The sequence below is a fragment of the Dermacentor albipictus genome, chromosome 2 (genome assembly GCF_038994185.2).
Source record: "Dermacentor albipictus isolate Rhodes 1998 colony chromosome 2, USDA_Dalb.pri_finalv2, whole genome shotgun sequence".
In the NCBI taxonomy this organism is placed as follows: domain Eukaryota; kingdom Metazoa; phylum Arthropoda; class Arachnida; order Ixodida; family Ixodidae; genus Dermacentor; species Dermacentor albipictus.
Window position 1 is genome coordinate 80,475,182 of NC_091822.1, and position 19,472 is coordinate 80,494,653.

Here is a 19,472-nt window from a genome sequence, read left to right on the forward strand (position 1 = left end):
ACTGTAGTTCAGATCATGAGATATTGACGCGTGTCGAGCTGGTGGGGCCCCAGCGGTCTGAGATACACATTGTTGTTTTTGCCGCTTCGGCAAGCTTACATCGGCACTCCTTGAATTTGGTCTGGGTTAGCAGCTTCTTTGGGCGGGGCATCTGGATGGATAGTTTCGACATGCCCACTCGGCAGGGATCGTTGCGGCTTGAGATGCGGATGCGCTTTGAGCTGGTGGATGGCACTCGAGTGACCCGATACGCACTCTGTCATTTTCCTGTTGCGTAGTGTTTTAAGATGGTGACAGAAATGCAAAATGAAATTGAGCCAGAATACGACGCTGCCAGAGCGAAACATGATGCTCACTTCACCCTGTCTACAGCAGGAAAGGATTGTGCATTTGTATGACTGCCCGTTGTATTGCCTATTAAAAGCATGTTATACACTTCCAAAAGCATTATGCCACATACGCTGTGAAGCTGATGGGCAAAGATGCTTATTGCAAAAGAGTTGGTGAAGATAGCTGTGAATGCGATGTGTTACGACCTGCAAGGAGATTTGCTGCTACGGGAAAAGGAAACTGAGTGCGTGCCACCATTTTCATGTGGTATGGGCAGGTGGGTACTGCAGAGAAGCTGCCGTGGTGGGCACGTATTGTTCTCAATTGTTAATGTCTGGGGCCTTTTGTTCTTCACATGGAGTCTAGCGGCTGGAAAACATGTGAAGCAATCGCAGTTTGGCGATGTGCTGCATGTTACCACCAAAAGATTGTTTTTCAGGAACACAATACCCGTAAAAAAAGAAGCGTAATTCTACTGGGTCATTTCTCGTTCTTTTGATCGCGTATGTTGGTGCCAGAAAATTGTATGAAACAGGATCGCATCAACTTACTTCCTATCGTGTCCTTGACAGCATACAAAAAATGAAAATGAACAGGGAAAAATGAAAGAGGACATAGTAGACTCCATCCTGTTCCCCCCCCTCCCCCCCCTTCATTTCCACCTTTCACACTATCTTAATACCCACTTTCTTGGGTATTTATGTGCTACTACTAGAACTAACCTTGGGAATGTCAGCCAGTGCCACCACTAACAATCCTTGGCGGCAGATGTGGAACATCCTTTCCGCAGAGTGTATGAGGAAATGGCCCCGCAGTAATTCAACTGATTAGAGCATTGCACGCGTAATGTGAAGACGTGGGATCGTTCCCCACCAACGGCAAATTGTTTTTTCATCCACTATCAATTCCATTAATTCATAATTTCATTATTTCAATTAGTAAGTACAGGTAACTTCCCCTGCGTTGTCCTTGGTGTCTTTGTTTGTTGGCTTCTTATGATATGATTAATAAAAATCGGGCCCCTCGGTTAACCACCTTTCTTTTCGTTCATTACATAACGAGGGTCTCCAACCCAGCAACATTGATGCCTTCAGGTAACAGGTGTGGGCTTATTGATCAGTTGCCTTCACCCAGAAAGATTGCATACTCGTGACGCTTGCGGCAGAAAGGATGTTCCACATCCGTCGCCAAGGTTTGTGAGTAGTGGCGCTGGTTAACACTCCCAAGGTTAGTTCTAGTAGTAACACATAAACACGGAAGAAAGTGGATGGGGAAATAGCACCATGGTAGCTCAATTGGTTAGAGCATTGCACGCGTAATGCAAAGACGTGGGATCGTTCCCCACCTGTGGCAAATTGTTTTTTCATCCACTTTCAATTCCATTAATTCATAATTTCTTTATTTCAATTAGTAAGCAGAAGTAATTTCTCCTGTGTTGTCCTTGGTGTCCTTGTTTGTTGGCTTCTCATCATCTCATCCTGCCAGTGCTTCATGCCACAAATCACGCAAAAATCCCTTCAAGCAGGAGAAAAGGAAAAAAGAAGTGCTGTCCTTGTCTGGAGACATCACCAAAAGCACCTATTATTACCTGAAACAGTTACTGAAAGCTGACTTAACCGACTCAAATAACTAGCAAATGCGAGCACTCGCACGTGTTGGCTAGCTACCCAACATCGGATCGAAACTAATAATTTTCATGTGCTGGTTGAGGCCTGGCACGACTGCAAAGGGTTAAACCGATGGTCCAGAAAGTCCTTTCCCTATGTAGGGGTTGGAGGACGGGACTTCGGGATGAAAACCCAAACTTGGGAGGATTTATTCTACATTATGTACAGAGAGGTGAGCGACAAGTAACATTTGTACATTCATTACGGGCCGGCAGCAACTAGGACGCTGCGGCCCGCGGCAAGAAGTTCGAGAGAGGTGAATCAGGGAATCAGGAAATGTCCCAGAATGCTCAGGTCTCTCTGGAAGGCTTCTTATAAACCCTTCGAGCACTGTAAGTCACGTCATGTTTGACCAATGGGAGAGTCCGCTCCGATGACGCCACTTTCAGCCAATGGTAGGCGCCCGTGTCGCGGTGTCACACCTGGCGGCTCTCTGCGGTCTTGCCTCGCAGACTGGCAATGCACTTCTAACGAGGAGAAGGGGAGGGCTGCTCATGCTCCATTGTCCGAGGCCCACCTGCTAATCCCGGCGGCGCACGAACTTGTTGGCACGTGAACTTGTTGCCTTAAACTTGTTTGCTCGGCCGCTCCTCTGGAATGTGCTTTCCTGCTTCGGCATTCCTCAATTAGCTGTGCTGCGACTCGAAGTGGTTTGGGGAACTCGAAGTAATCGCAGGAAACAGCTCCATATCTAACACCTAATAGCAGTACACAATGGGAAACAGCCAAAGCCACTGAGGCAGAAAAGAAGTTCTACCTACTTTTTTGTTTCTTAGAAGGTGGTTCCTCCGCAGCTGCTGCCGCGGCTTTGGCAGCAGGCAGCAACGGCACTTTGAAGCCATCTTTGTCTGTTTCCAGCTCCTGAAAGAGCACGACAAAAGTCAGGTGGAAGGGAGCCAATCAAAGGGTCCATCATCATCACTGGAACAGAGTGACAAGCATAGGCACCTGCTAGTGAGGCTAAGAGCTCCAAACAGCGCATCACCTTGCAAACCTTATCCTTGTATTCAGAAATGCATCTCAACTTGAAGCTCATGCTTGACTTTATATAAATGACGCCTGGTGCGAACGCCCCCAAGACGCTCATTGTATTTCTTTTGGTGCGTTCACGACAGGCGTCATTTAGGTCAAGTCAAGCATGGGCTTCAAGTTAAGATGCATTTCTGAATACGGGGGTTAGGATCACCACTAGGTGCCTTGACCAGCTCACTTTCCTTTGGCTTCATGTCATCTAGCAGAAAAGTTGACAAGCATCTCAAACAGAACTATTCAAGAATGCTTCCTCATAAATGAAGAAACAGGAAAGTTTTACTCGTTATTCAGAGCCCATTACCAAGACGTGTGAACTGCCATTGGCCCTAGTCCTCTATAAGTTCCACAGAAGACCAGAAACCATGAGACAACAGCAAATCTGCGCCCATATACATATAGTATGTATATTTATGCACATATTTTGCATCTTTGCATATTTTATATGGAGGCTTGTAGGTTGTAGTACGCTGACTAACTGTGTAAGGCTCAAAGGCCTTGTCAAGCTCAGCTAAGCTTTTTTTTTCCCGATATTCTCTGCATTTTTGTTTGTTTGTTTGGAAGTAGAAATAAGGTGACCGATTGATTCACTTCAGCAGGCTTGAGAGAAGCAATGCACCCCCCCCCCCTTCCCCCTGCTATTTCTGTAGACACACCAATGCTGATTATTACCCACAGTATCCACATGTTCAGTAGTGTGGTTACTATTTTAATAGACACTGATGCCCCTCATGTGCATTCTTTTTCTTTTGTTATATGTGTGTGTCTGCACTTCCTTGCTGTTTCACGCATGCACTATTTAGGCCCTCAGCAAGTTCTTTCAGGTCATGTTCACAAGAATTTTTAGGACCCCTTAATGCGGTCCTGAACCATCCCTCGGTCTTGGTGAAAAAAACATAGTCCGTGACCAGCATATCCTGCTGGGAACATCTCAGCCAAGTTTTACAGTCATGCACGGCCCAGTGCGAAGAGCTCGCATGTGGAGCACGACGTCACCTTTCTCTCAAACGCCATCTTTTCAGCAGAAGCCTGCTCCTCACTTTTTTCTGACAGCATATTTATTGACGAAGTTTAATAAGCTGGCTGAAGCAATCAACAATATGCTTTCGAATTTTGATAATAATTACATACCTCCTAAAGAAGCCGACTATCGTCTGATCACGCTCGGCCATGGCTGCGTGTGTAGGTAGTAAGCCTTGGCCACCCTGCTTCTCAGTGTCATAGCCATTGGGTCTTGCTGATTTCGACTAGTTTTGAACACTCAACTAGCCTATAACCACGCAAAACTTAAGGTCAGACCACAGGCATGCTTTCCTGTGCACACTCATGCCTGGCCGCTCCTGGTTAGATGCCTTGGCAGACTTCGCTTCATATTGAGCTATTGACAGTGCTTCGAAATGCGCAAGCTGGATGTGGCTACTATCCATCAGTCAAGCTGGTGCAGGACGAAGCCAGTCTGCACCACATAGCAGAGCCAGACTCAAGCATATGAGTGCGAGCACCCGCTCAAGCCCTGTCGTGCACAAAGCAAATAACTTTGCTTTTACTGAGCACACTGAAGTACTTTTTTGCAGCAATGTATTTTTGAAATAGCCTATTTTAACTTAAAATGCATTTCTCCGCTTCGATAAAAAGTGCTTCAGGGCCCCTTTAAGTGTTATTGCTCTAGCCCTTGCCGCCTTTGATTCGTACCTGAGTGTCGGGAGGCTCCGCCGGTGGCTGTGCTTTCCTCTTGGCTTGGCCGGGTGGCACCCTCTGGAAAACCTTAGCCTCAGCTTCTCGTCGCTTTTCAGCATGCCGTTCAGCTTTCCTTTCGGCCTTTTTCTCAGCCTTCTCGGCCTTCTTCTCAGCCTTCTTCTCGGCTCGGTGGATCTTCTTCTGGGCCTCCTGCTCTGCTTCCTGAGCTGCCTCCCGTGCTGCTGCCTGGTCAAAGCAATAAACAATGGCATTACAGAGTGTCAGCCATGGTACATGCCTCCCCATTTCACCAGAATACTGGAACAGAATTTATGGTGGCAACCTTTGATGCTGTGCTTGCAAGAATGTGCTTGAAAGTTCTTCTATTCTAAGCAGGAAAGCTTTTAGAATTGGAAAGTTATCACTGCTACAGAAACCTTTACAGAAAAATGGAGGAGGACGCTCTTGAACAATGTAATACAAGGATTGCACAACTGAGCAAGTGATGCTGGATACTGCAAAGACAGAGTTGATAGCTATCTAATAAAGCAATAAAACAGCACCTTTTCGTCAATTAAGAGGTGCTTAATTACAAATGAAATTCTGGGATTTTACAAATCAAATCCTCAAAATGGCTGTGAGGCATGCCATAGCAGGGGGACTCCAAATTATTCTCACCACCTGGGGTTCTTTAGAGTGCACCCAATGCACGGTACAAAAGCATTTTTGCATTTCTTGCGCACCAAAATGGGGCCGCTGCTGCCAAGATCGAACCCATGTGCTCCTGAGCTAGATCTATCTAGCTCAGCACCAGGATGCCACAGCCGCTTAAGCTACCACAGCGGGTCAGCAAACAGGTGTGCACAGGCTGGATCTGGCTGAAAAGCCCATAGCAAGCCCTGCCCATGAACTAGGTTTGCGTAGCCTAACTTCATCTTGCTCCGCCATCGCATTCTTTTGTTGGGCAGGCTGAGCCACATGCAGAGCCCTACTTGAGCTTGGAACGTGGATAAGCATCTTTGGATGCTGACCTCTGAAGGATGCAGTGAAGTGCACTCGAATGTTGTTATAATGAAACAGGATATTACGAAATAATGGATTCAGTCGAACCTCAATATAATGAACCTCGATGTAATGAAATTCATGATGCAACAAACTATATTTTCATTTCCTGATCTTAGCTGCATTGAAAACTGTGTATTTTCTTTCATGATTTAACGAAGTAATTTCGTGACACAGTTTTGACTTAACGAAGTTTTCAGCCATAACCAGCGTGAACTTGGAGACCGTATGGCTAGTTCATCTAGCAAAAAACTATAAAAATGTTGGCTTAGGCAAAAGTTATTTCAAACGACTTTCTGCGTGAAATGTTTGAGTGGCAAAACTGCCGTCAAAGCGCGCATGCTGATATGCAGGTGCCGGTAAGCACACGCAGGTACGCACACACCGGTACACACGGGCCGGCAGGTAGGTACGTGCGCCGGTAGGCAGGAAACACCGCTGCTCTATTTGTCGCCTTGGTAAACTACTTGCACAGGCAGCGGGGTGTGTGGCAGCTCGCAGTGCTTGGAGAAACACGAGACCTGATTATGCTTTCTGCACAACAGGGATGACGAGGGAGTGAACGCACAGTAACGTGGTCAAGCAGACAATGGGCGGGGCGGAGGAATGCATGCATCTCCTCTTCTTCCGCATACAACCTATGCATTTCAATTTCTTGCACAAGTAATGTCCACCTCTTTGAGCAGGATCCAGCTCAAGCATTAAAATTATGCTGTCTGCCACTGGCAATTTAAAAAAATTATAACTAATTTTGAAACACCAATAGTAGCAGTAGCAGTCAAAATTGTAGCAGTGACTAGCACGCATGGACAGTCGAAATGGTTGGCGCCTTCACACGCATTTTGTTGTTCCGTGTCTAGTGTTAGCTATCGCATAATCTGAAGTTTCGAAGGCATGGTCTAAAGTGCTCGCGCGCGTTGTATGATGGGAGTTAAAAGCGAAAATCAGTAATAAATTAACAACCTGTAATATACGTATCTAGATCACAGTTGCTATTGCTTAAGTGGTTCGGCCACTCATATTGACTCGTCTCAGGGTGGAACAACGCAGCACATAAGCGCAAATATGAATGCTTTGCTACGTTTTGACACTACAGTGGAAACCCGATTATATGACTTTCTCGGGACCGCGAAAAAGCGTCGTAAAATGCGGGCGTCGTAAAATCCGAACATAAATTATGCCTATAAAAATACTACTTATTTCCCGCGACGGATCTACGAGAAACTTCAATGTAAACTACAAACATACTCTGCAGGGCTTGAAAACCCAAATTATCAAAAAAGTAAATGCGATAAGAATTAAAGCTGCAGTACAAATCATGCTTCATTCAAACCAACCTTTACGGTACTCCACTGCCCACTGCCGCGATTCCTGCCAGCTGGCGCGAACGATGCAGATTGCAGCATTGTCGACGGCCTCCATGTACTCGGCGAAGGTCGTGATGAAGTTTAAACCCTCGAAATCGTCATCAGCAAAGCCTGCATCAACCTCGAACGGCATCGAGGTTGTCGAGTCCCCAGCAGAGGTGGCAGTCTCTCGCTTAAAGCCACAGTGCTTGAACGAGTTAGCGATTGTGCTTCGCGACACTGCGTTCCAAGAACTGGCAATAAAATGCATGGCGTCGAGCACAGTGATCTTTTTTTCTGGCTCGCTGCACTCCATAGCTGCCTGCCGACGCTGCACAAACCGCTTCCGGTACCCTTGCTTGACACACTTAATGATACCGGCATCCAGCGAATGCAGCCAGCTTGTGCAGTTGGGTGGAAAAAAACAACCTTTATGTTCCTGAGGCTGGACGTGTCGGGTGGTTGGCACAGTGCGTTGTCCATGAAAAGCAATATTTTCTTTGCCTTAGCACCCATTTTCTTATTCAGCTGCTGCTAAAAATTGCTGAAGAGCGAAGACGTCATCCACGCCTTCTTGTTGAAGTTGTAGCTGCACTACAGCGTCTTCAAGTTCTTAAAGCACTGTGGCTTTGCAAACCTTCCAACAACGAGCACGGGCAGCCTCTCTGAACCGTTCTCGTTAGCACAGAATAGTGCCGTCCCATGCTCTTTACACCGCTTGCCACCATGACAGCTGCCACCCTTAAACGCAAGGGTTTGCTCAGGCTGCATATGGTAAAGAATACTGCTCTCATCAGCGTTGAAAACGTCGCAGGGTTTGTATGCAGCAATCATCTTCGGCAGCGACTCCATACACTCGCTCACCATCGAAACATCCACGGAAGTGCTTTCTTTGCAGGAGCAGCTGTACACGATCCTGTTTTGTTTTTTAAAGCTATCCAGCCACCCGTTCGATGCCTGAAAGTCGTCGATGCCCAGACTCAAGGCCACAAGAGCTGCCTTTTCTTTTAGAATGGCGCCATTAACATTGATCGGAGAGCTCCGTGCTTGATGCAGCCACTTGACTATAACTTTTTCTAGCTTCTCACGCTGTCCTTGTTTTGCCGCTTTCCACTTAAGCCCAAGCTTGTTGGCATTCTGCAATATCACCACTTTGTTTGCCAGGATCAACTTAAGCGAAGATTCACGTATCTTAAGGTCAAGGGCAATGCTAGATTTCGTGGCTCCATGGTGCTTTTCTGCTTCCTTGATAATATTCAGCTTATCGCCGAGCGACAGAACTGTCCGCTTTCGAAGCATCGTGCGTCGCGTTGCTCCACACAAATCAAAGCCTCCACTGAACACTGGTCACTAGGATAATGACGAAGAACACGTGCGATAAACCTAGGCCACTCCGCAGTACCTTATCGGCGATCTGCTGCTGGGAAACTGGAAGGAGAGAAACACGCAACTTGAGGCAACACCGCCGAGAAGAGAGGGAGAAAGTGATTGTGGAGAGATGGAGCAGAGAGACGGAGCGAGGAAAGAGACCCGCGACACTTTTCTTTCGTTCGCCGTTCTGTCCCGCGCTTCGCGAGGGTCGTCGTATAAAACGGGTCAGGCGTAAAATTGCGTCGGATAACCGGGATTTTTAATGCATTGCTTCAATGGGGACTTCGCCGGGACTACACTAATCCGTCGTAAAACCCGGGTCGTCGCAAAACCGGGGGACGTGTAATCGGGGTTCCACTGTATTTAATATCAGTGATGCATGTTTTCCACAATATCCGACGCTAACAACGATCTGTGGCTGCAGATGCTGATGTAAACAAGTGCACCGCTTTGTCAAATCCGACGTGGAAGACTCCGCTCGAAGAATTCTTGAATATGTGAAACGTCTAAATGATGTGTGGAAGGAATACAAGAAGCAAGCTCCAAGTGCAGAAATCACTGACAACAAACTCCAAGGCAGCCATGTCGGCAAACGAAACTCAGCGCGCTTTTATCGGCCGCACTGTTTGCACATGAGCGCACTCAGGCCTGATCACCCAGTAGAGGGCGAGTGCTACATGGCTTCCAGGAATGACATGCAGTTCCGGAGAAGATATTAATAATTATTTGCGATTCATGAAATGCACAACCGATGCGCACTCAACGTGGGCGCAGGTACACAAGTCAACCGGCAAATGCCCCGGCACCCAACCAAAACGTTTCCAGCAGCATGCGGCAGAGGGCAGCACAGGAAAGTGAAAAAGGCGAATTACCATTGCAGTCCCCACAGCGATTCATATATATAAAACCTAATTTTAACAAAGTAAAATTGACTTGCCAGTGGATATCACAAACTAGGTTAGTCTCCAAAACCGAAAAAAAAAGAAGCATTGTTTACCAAGCATACCACTTTACGCCGGGTTCAGCATTCATTTGACGTGACAGTTCAAAATTTTCATGCCGAACATGCTGACGAGCAACACTGGTCTTTATTACCACCGTGTGCACAGTAGCCACACACAAGCAGCACTTCTTCCTTATTGCACCTGTTGCTCACTGCAGTGCTAAGCTGGCAAAGCTAGCCATACAGGCATGCCCTCCAAGATCGCTATCTCGGGGGCCGAGTTCAGCTAGCCTAGCAGCACCACGTCACATATTGATGGTGCTGGTTGAACACAGTGTACAAAAAACTAGTACCTCCACTTCTCTCTCTTACTATGGAGTTCTGGACAGCTAGGCGTGACCTCCGAGATTACATTGGTGCGATCTCAGGGGTCCCGAGCCAGCCAAGCCAAGCCGCTGCTTTTACAGTAGGGCCTGTGAGGCCAGGAGAGGGCCGTGGATTACATAGTTTCACGCTTTCATTTTCAAATGCTGAGTGTGTCTGCTAATGCAGCTGACAGTGTTTCTGGCCAAGCTCTGTAGGCCGTATACTTACATACGTTCACAAAGTCTCGCGAAAGTGAAACCATCTCCGAAAGTCACGGATGTCGCCCAAGAATACTGTCTCAGCTGCGTAGTCAGCACACCATGCTGTGTGCCATATACTGCTAGAACACGACAGACTTCGTTTATATCGCAGCATGCTAGCTGTTTTCTTTCTCCATGCAGCTGTTTAATGGGTTTCATGACACTATGACCAAGCAAAGTGAAACGCAGAAGTGAGAGACCATCAGGTTAAAACGGAAGGAGGCTATCGTAAGTGCTCTGGCGTCAGGTGCTAAGCAGTCGAGTGCTGCACCTCCCCAACACTCTGTTGCTGTTGTTTTCTTAAAATTTCATTGCATACATGGCCGCGAAGAAGTAGTCTTCTTTGCATATTGAAAGTTGTGCCCACCATTGGGCATATACTGCAGTAAAGGGCAATAATATTGTTACGGGGATGTTGGTAGTATTTAAAAGACTGTATTTACAATGTGTATACAAGCAGAGTGAATGGGGTTAAAATGGCTGACTACTAACAACACACAGCAGTCAACGTCTCGCGATGTTCTTCTACCTTTCTCTCTTCTTTCATCTTTCTCTAACAGGACCCCCGGGTGGTGAAGCGCCGTCTCGGCGCATGGTAGACGAAGAACTGCAAGCGAAGTATGGCTTCAGCCGCGAAACGTGCACGACGTCAACAGGCGGCAGACTTGTGGATGGATGAAACTGTAACGGCACGATCTCGTAGTTGACGTCGTTAACTTGACGTAGGAGTTCATAAGGCCCTGTGTAGCGAGAGAGAAGCTTCTGGGAGAGGCCGACTCGACGACATGGTGACCAAAGAAGCACCCAAGCACCTGGGGCGAACTGAACATCATGATGGCACCGGTTGTAACGCTCTTTTTGCAGATGCTGCGAAGCTAATAAGCGAGATTGGGCGACTTGATGCGCCATGTGAGCGTGATTGATGACTTCACGAGCGTACTCAGTGGCAAAGCGGGGTACAAAAGGTAGGATGGTGTCAAAGGGTTTGTGTCAAAGGGATCTTGTGGGGTCGCGACCACACAAAAGATAAAAGGGTGAATATCATGCGGTGTCATGTCGGGACGAGTTATACGCAAATGTCACGTAGGCCAGCGTGGCGTATCAGTCGCGGTGATCATTGTAAACGTACGTCGACAGCATCTCTGTGAGTGTTCGGTTGAGACGTCCCGTAAAGCCGTCCGTTTGTGGGTGGTAGGCGGTGGACAACTTGTGCTCAGTGGCACAAGAGCGGAGGAGGTCGTCCACAACTCGAGACAAGAACGAGCGGCCGCGGTCTGTAAGTAACCGTCAAGGTGCACCATGCTGGATAATGACGTCGTAAAGGAGAAAATCAGCAACGTCAGTTGCACAACTAGTCGGCAACGCCTTTGTTATCGCGTAGCATGTTGCGTAATCAGTAGCGACAGTGATCCACTTATTCCCTCTAGGGCCAAGCAGGTCAAGGCCTACGCGAAAGAATGGTTCAGAGGGAACCTCAATTGGATGGAGTCGGCCGACAAGTGGCTGGGTAGGTTTCTTCCAGCGCTGACACAATCTGCAAGTTGCGACATAACAACGCACAGAGCGGTAGAGGCCCGGCCAGAAGAACCGGTGTCGTACATGGTCGTATGTAAGCAAAACTCCAAGGTGCCCGTCGTCGGTGCATCGTGAAGTTGTACAATAGTGTTGGATCACCGGTGATGAAGAAGGGCAAGGAGCAACTCAGGGCCATCAAGGTTGATATTACAGCGGTAGAGGATGCCGTCGTGCCGCACGAACATGAGGCACGTGCCATCAGTGCTGCCAGATTGCACTCCGGTGATGATGGACTGTAAGGATGCGTCGCGTTGTTGTTCAGCGTGCATGTCAGTCATATCAGTCAAAGCCATCACGCAAGTCACCAGATCATGCGCAACGGGATCGGGAGGATCAACGGGGTGATCGAGAGGCAGTCAGCATCCTTGTACAGATGTCCAGACTTATAGTTGACAACAAATGAAAATTTCTGGAGCCGCAAAGCCCAGCGACCAAGCCGTCCTGTGGGGTCCCAGAGGGAAGACAGCCAGCAGAGGGCGTGGTGGTCTGTGACGACCGAAACGTGCAGCTGTGCAAATATGGGCGGAACTTGGCGACAGCCCAAACTAAAGCCAAGCACTCCCACTTAGTCATGGAGTAATTTCTCTCAGCAGGTGACAGCAGGCGGCTGGCATAAGCTATCACACACTCGGTACCATTCTGCATTGGGCGAGAACAGCGCTGATGCCGTAACCGCTTGCATCAGTGTGGACTTCGGTTGGTGCATATGGATCAAAGTGGGCAAGTATGGGAAAGGTGGTCAGAAACCCGATGAGAGCAGCAAACGCATGAGCTTGCTCAGGGCCCCATGAGAACGGTGTGTTCTTCTTTAGAAGCTCTGTCAAAGGCCGAGCAACGTGGGCGAAGTTTTTGACGAAATGGCGAAAGTAAGAATACAGGCCGACGAAGCAGCGCACGTCAGAAGCAGAATATGGCACAGGGAAACTGCGTACGGCGCGAACTTTTTCTGGGTCTGGTTGGACACCGGATATGTCAACAAGGTGTCCCAACACGGTAATCTGATGGCGCCCGAATTGACACTTCGTGGAGTTCAGTTGGAGGCCGGCTTTTCGGAAGACCACAAGAATGGCAGCGAGTCAGGTAAGGTTGCTGCCGAACGTGGGGGAAAAAACAATAACGTCAAAGTAACAGAGACAGGTGGTCCATTTGTAGCCTCGCAGAAGAGTCCATCATACGTTCAAATGTCGCAGAAGCATTGTATTGGCCAAAGAGCACGACTTTAAACTAATATAAGCCACCCGGCGTGACGAAGGCTGTCTTCTCACGGTCCATTTCTCAACTGAAATCTTCCAGTAGATGGATCGAAGATCGATGGACAAGAAGTATTTAGCTCCGTGCAAGCAGTCCAAGGCGTCATAGATGTGTGATAGTGGGTAGACGTCTTTTCGGGTGATCTTGTTTAAATGGCGATGATCGACGCAAAAACGCCAGGTACCATCCTTTTTTTTTTTCACAAGGACGACAGGCAAAGCCCAAGGGCTGGCTGATGGTTCGATGACCCCTTTGTGGAGAATTTTGTCCACTTCTGAATGGATGACTCGACATTCACCATGCGATACACAATAAGGACATCGACAAATATGATTTGTGTCTCCAGTGTTGATATGGTGGTGATGTTTGTCCTGAAGGTGTACGATGTTTGTCCTAAAGGCTTGTAATCAAAGATGTCAAAGTACGATTCGAGGAGGACACGTATGCCTGTGGCCTGTGCAGAGGTGAGGTAAGGTGCAATCATCTTCGCCAAGTCATCCATTAGGGAACCAGAGCTGCAATGGGTGCTAAGAAACTGCTCTCGGCATTCAGACTTTCAATGTCAAATTCGGAAGTATTTGAAACACTGGCCAAGAACATGCCTGCTGGAAGCATTTGAGGGCACAGGCTGAAATTCACAAGCGGAAGAATGGCATTGATTTTAGTAATCTCACCAGCATATGCGGAAGAGCAACGTTCCAGTTTAAAAGCACATCGATGTTGGTGCGAAGGACACATTCACCATCAGGAAGCTATGCGCTCAAAGCGACATAAGTGACTGCCTCAGGTGACAGGTGCACATATTGAAGCAAACACAAGTGCAGTGGAGCAGTGCTTGCAGCATTGGCGACTTGAGGCAGTTCCAACTGAAGAACGCCGGTTGTGCAGTCGATGAGAGCGGAATGATGGGATAAAAAGTCCAATCCAAGGATAATGTCGTGAAGGCAGTTGTCGATCATAGCAAAGAGAACATAAGTAGGGCGGCCGGCTATACTTATGCGCGCAGTACACATTCCAAGTACAATCAGCACACCGCCGTCGGCCACACTAATCACTTGGGCAGCTGCTGGTGTGAGGACCTTCTTTAAGGGTCTACGTAGGTTAGCACTCATCACACATACGTGGGCTCCAGTGTCGACGAGTGCTTGGACAGGTAAGCCATCTATTTTAACGTCAATTACACTTCTCTTTGTGGGAACAGACAGAGGGTTTTCTGCAGTAGTTGGCAATGCAGCACCATGCAGCAAATGCAGCAAAAATGGAGCATGAGGGCTGCATTTTTAAAATTTTGCGGAAGGATGCCGCCAAAAGCCACAGGGGACGAAAGGCGACGGCTGCGGTGAACGGGAAGATGGGTGACATGTTTGCGGTGAGCGAGACTGGTGTTTGCAATGCGATGGCGAGCAACTGTACCACGTGTTCCTAGCAGAGTTGTCGACGCTGTTAGACTCTGCAGTGGGCGAAACATTGCGGGCATTTCCATTAAAACGGCTCAGGTTGGTCGGTGTGCGAGGTGTTGAGGGCCACGAGTTGCGACAATATCTGGCGACATGACCAATGCAGCGACAGGTGAAACATATCGAATGGTCATCCGCGGTTCTCCACTCAGTCGGGTTGCGATAACGCAGAGGGAAGCATCGGGGTGGAGCAAAAATAGTAGAAGGGCGTTCGTTGGCTCTGGGGTTGGTGACAGTGCAGACAGAATGCAGGCCAAAGTTTTCAAGTTCCTGTTGAACGATGGCTTGCACGAGGGGAACTGAAAAAGGGGTGGCATCAGGGCTACGCGAACAGAAAGCTGTGGGCGCCATCACATCCAGTTCACGTCGAACGATTTGCACCACGTCCTCTGATGGCGACGCATGCTGCCGTATGGGCTGATCTTCACACGTCAACATTGCGGCAGTATTGGGAAGTCTGGTGAATTGGTGAAGGATGCGCCAGCTTTTGGCCTGCTCGAATTGTCAGCACTCTTTGATGATAGCATCCACTGGAGAGCAGCTTTTGCCCATGAGCAGATTAAAGGCATCGTCAGCAATTCCCTTGAGCACATGCCCTACCTTCTCGGCTTCTGCCATGTCGTGGTCGGCTTTACGACAAAGCGCGAGCACGTCCTGGATATACTAAACATAGGACTCTAGGGGGGATTGGGCACGAGGGGCCAGTTCCTGCTTTGCGGCAATATTACAGCTGGCTGGTTTACCAAACAACTCTGTTAATTTCTCTTGCATTGGTCCCAGCTGGTCAGCTCCTCTTCATGGTTTTCGAAGCACACCTTTGCTGTGCCTCTTAGGTATAACAACAAGTTAGCTAGCATAAGTGTAGGGTCCCATGGGTTGATTCCACTCACGCGTTCATACATAGCACCCACTCTTCAAAGTCAGCGCCATCAGTCCCGCAGAAAGTTCCGGGATCCTTGGGTTGCACAACCACAACCGAAGGGGACAGCGACGTAGCGGGCGATGGTGATGTTGGAGGCGGCAACGACGCTGATCTCGAGTGCTCACCGTCATTCATGGTGAGGGCAGTGATGTGACGTCCACTGCGGAGCTCCGTTTCCAGCCGCAGTACCCCGCACCTCCCACCAATATGTTACGGGGATGTTGGGAGTATCTACAAGACTGTATTTACTATGTATATACAAGCAGAGTCAAAGGGGTTCAAATGGCTGACTACTAACAACACGCAGCAGCCAGCGTCTCGCAATCTTCTTCCCCTCTCTCTTTTTTCATCCTTCCGTAACAATATATATATATAACGAAGTAAAAAATATAATGAAATAATTTTGGCTTCCCTTCAACTTCGTTATATGAAGTTTGAGTGTATACCTTGCTGTAAGGCAGCTAGTTTGTTCATTTTTCGAAATGGAAGCATGCGTGGAAACTTCTCTAGAATAGCCTGCCAGAAAAAGGCGGTGCTCAGAATTGTATAGTGACACAACACCCACTCCGTCATGTAAGCTGAGCTTCAGGAATATATGTCAACAGAAATGTCACACAATTCCGCATCTGATTCGCTGGAGTTTTGTTGGAAATACAAGCAGTTCAAGTGCCCCAAACTTGCTTTGCTTGCCAAGATGATCTTGGCAGTTCCGGCTATCAGTGCTGGCAGCCAACAGAACTTCTGTTCAGCAAGCTTCACGATGCAGGAACTTCGTACATGCTTGAAATCTGAATCAGCGGACAATTTACTTTTGCATGGTAACTTACAATCTGTTTGTGTATTGCAAATAATGTAGGCTTTGTATGTTTATTTAACTTTAATTCAGCATGGCAAATAAAACTTCCTTTAACAGAAAAATATATTGCGTTGTCACTGAAGCAAAGCCCTGCTAGTGTTGAGCCAGGCTTGCATTGCAAGCAGCGAACCAGGGCAAAGGCCAGCCCTGCAATTGTGTACCCATTTCCAGCTTTCCTAGCATCAGAACACAACAGGTAAATATGCAGCAATAAAGCTGTCTTTAGCCAGCACGCATGGGGATGACTCTCTCTAACAAAGACCAACTGCCTTTCATTCACCTTTTCCCGCTTGTCGAGGACTCTCCGCATGTGAGCCTCATACTTTTCCGTTGCTACATCCAAGGTTTCCAGGGTTCCTGCAACGAAACAAATCATGTTAGTAGACACCCTGCAAAGCAGTTTTCATGCTACACGAGACATCTACGGCATACAATATACGAGAGTACACAATAAGAAAGGTTCCCACATGAGGTGAGGCAGTGCAAAAAGATGAAGACAGCAGAAATGCCTGCACACAAGACTATCACTGCACTACAAACTGAAACTTTGTTCCTGAAGATGAGCTTCAAGGAGGGGGGTAGACACAAGTCCTAAGCCTGGGATAGATGGAGCGAAAAGTGTGCATCCAGGCGACGAAACATACCCGACGAACGCTCGCCTCTCGGCGTCCAAAAGTTTGACTCTCAGTGGCTACCCGGACTGATCGGAAAAACGCCGCCTGGTGAAAATCGCCATCTTCCCAAAAGTGGCGGGAGCGCCTCACGTGCTCTCCAGGCATCGCGACGCTCGATTCCCTCCAACTTCCGGCAGCTGGTTGGTTTTCGTGTATTTTTGCTTTTCCATCGGAGCATCCGTCGCGCGGCCGCACTGAAGCAACAGAATGCGGGCATTTGGGCTAGTTTAGCCACGCACTTTCAGGCTCTCTGTGCATGAAAGGGACACCGTTGGTCATCACAGCCGGATATTGAATGTTTAAAAGTACAAATTTGTGTAAACTTATTTTTCGTATGCAAACTTAAGTGAAGTGCTCAAGAAACAGATAATAATTATAAGTGCAATGCAGTTTTCTTATCAACCCGATCGAAGGTTTCATGGCGCAAAATAGTGTGTGCATTGTACTGCTTTTCTTATTATTGCTTTTGTTGTGTGTGTGGTGCCGCCCATTGGGTTCGTGTATTGGGGACGAAACGGTTTGACGTTCGCAGCGCCCGAAGCCGGTTTTTTTTTTCTATTTTTTTTTTCTTCGCTGTCGGCACGTGTGCTCGCAAAGTTTGGGTTTGTGCTTCTTCAGTCAGAAGCCAACCGTGGCCACCCCTGCTCTACTAAAACCGTAACTCCCTTCTGCTCGCGTGCCTTGAAGGAAAAGAGCGAGGGCAGATTACAGTTAGAACCCGACCATGCCTGGATCTTCTGGCTGTTTGCCTGGCTTCTTGCTGTTTGCATCTGTGTGAGTCCAGGGTGCGCACAGTATGCCTTGTGCATCGAGAACAAGAGCCGCTGACAGGCCCATTCCACGCCAAATACCGATAATTCCATCCTCTCCAGCTGCAGTAGTAAACGCATGTTATTGGAGGAGGCTTTAAAACAGGGACTGAAACTGAAGTAAACATGAATAACCACAATGTGCTTTTACACAAAGTAGGGAAAAGTCACAGTTGGAGAACCACAAAACCTTCTGCAACGCCTACGCTCTGCGGCATCACCGCTCAACGTAGCCAGACGACGCAAAGCCAGCCTGCTAAAACGCTTACAGCTCAATGAAATGTGTGGAAAATGTTTGTAAGTGCCTCTAGGAAACTTTTTTCCAAGTTGTTTAGTCATTAATAACAAATTCGCCTGCTCGGCAGTTCGCCCGCACGGCACACCATGCTGATCCACGTATGGTTCCAGGTTTTTTACCTCGGCAACTCAAAGGATTTTCGTAGTAGTGCCCCCTTTCTCATTGCGGTGTCTTGCCCCATTCACGTAAATTGGCGCTTCGCAATTTGTTTATGTAGTGACATGATTGCTTTTGAACTGCTTTCAGAGCTCATGCTGTTATTGTCTGGTGATGTTGAGTTGAATCCAGGCCCACTTACTGCTACCGACCTCAGCTCTTTGTTAAAGGCAATTCGAGCAGAAATCGTAGAAATACGAGCATTTCAAGCAAACCAAGACAAGATATTATTGTCCCTTCAATCACGCGTAACACTGCTGGAATGCACCGGACAAACACCAGGCAATGATTCTTCAAAATCCCAAACAACTCAGATCCGCAACGATATTGTAGCCCTAAAAACTGCAAGCATAAATACTAGTAATAGGATGCGACGAAATAACTTACTATTCTTAGGATTAGCCGACTGTGTCGGTGAGTCATGGAAGGAGTCCGAAGATAAAATACTGGCATTGTGCGCAGATAATCTAAACTTTAAATTAGAACCCAACTCTATTGAGCGAGCGCACCGAATTGGTAAATTTTGCGAATCAAAGAAGCGGCCTATCATTGTAAAATTTACCCATTTTAGGACAAAAGACAACATTCTGTCTCATGAACGAAAATTAAAAGATACCAGCATACATCAGAGAAGACTTCAAGGCTACCACGTGCGCGTCTAGATCTAAGCTATTACAGTTCGCCCGAACTCAGAAATGTGCATTCAAACTCAGTTTCGATAAACTTCATATCGGTAGTAAGTGTTTTTTCTATGACATCGCGTTTTCTAAAGTTGAGGAATGCACACCACCAATGCATCATGCGTACACGCGAACTATAAATTCTGAAAGTACACCCACAGTCTTGACCAATGATGCCTCAAGAATACTAGCTCAAGTTCCACTCCTAAAAGGCTGCCTAAGTTTTTGAATTTCAACATAGCATTCACTAACATACGAAGTGTAGTGCCAAAGCGAGATCAGGATATTAGCGACACAGAATCCGATATCATCTTGCTAACAGAAACGTGGCTGAGCTCGGACATAGACGATAACGAAGTTTTTCCGTCTACCACTAACTTCACATTATACCGTAACGATAGACAAGGTCGAAGGGGAGGAGGCGTTCTTATCGCAGTTAGAAAGACATTATCATCTTACCTAATATGTCACGATAGTAACCTTGAACTTTCATGGGTATGTGTCTATAACAACACGATAAGAACAGTTTTTGGCATTTGTTATAGACCACCTGATAAACAGCAAGCTTTCATTGATTTGCTGCCCCAATCCCTAGCAAACATTAAACACAAGCTGCCGAATGCACCAGTTTTTCTTTTCTGAGATTTTAATTACCCCCAGATTAACTGGAGTAGGCTGTCTGTATCAACAGGGACCTTTTCCACTGAAGCAATGCAGTTTTTTGAAGTAACAGAAGATTTCAA

The 19,472-nt window shown here is 47.5% G+C and overlaps 1 protein-coding gene and 1 non-coding gene across 2 annotated transcripts in view; one reads left to right on the forward strand and one right to left on the reverse strand.

Annotated features, from left to right (window-relative positions):
• The window catches only part of LOC135896073 (squamous cell carcinoma antigen recognized by T-cells 3-like), a 94,334-nt gene that overhangs the window by 36,303 nt on the left and 38,559 nt on the right, over window positions 1-19,472 (reverse strand). The window contains exons 14-16 of the mRNA XM_065424405.1: window positions 16,393-16,469; window positions 4,719-4,949; window positions 2,759-2,858 (exon numbers count right to left, since the gene is read on the reverse strand). Of these exons, the coding sequence (XP_065280477.1) occupies window positions 2,759-2,858; window positions 4,719-4,949; window positions 16,393-16,469 (408 nt within the window). The remainder of the gene's footprint in view (window positions 1-2,758; window positions 2,859-4,718; window positions 4,950-16,392; window positions 16,470-19,472) is intronic.
• On the forward strand, window positions 1,611-1,683 carry TRNAT-CGU (transfer RNA threonine (anticodon CGU)). Its single transcript has one exon. It is a non-coding gene; the product is annotated as a tRNA-Thr (tRNA).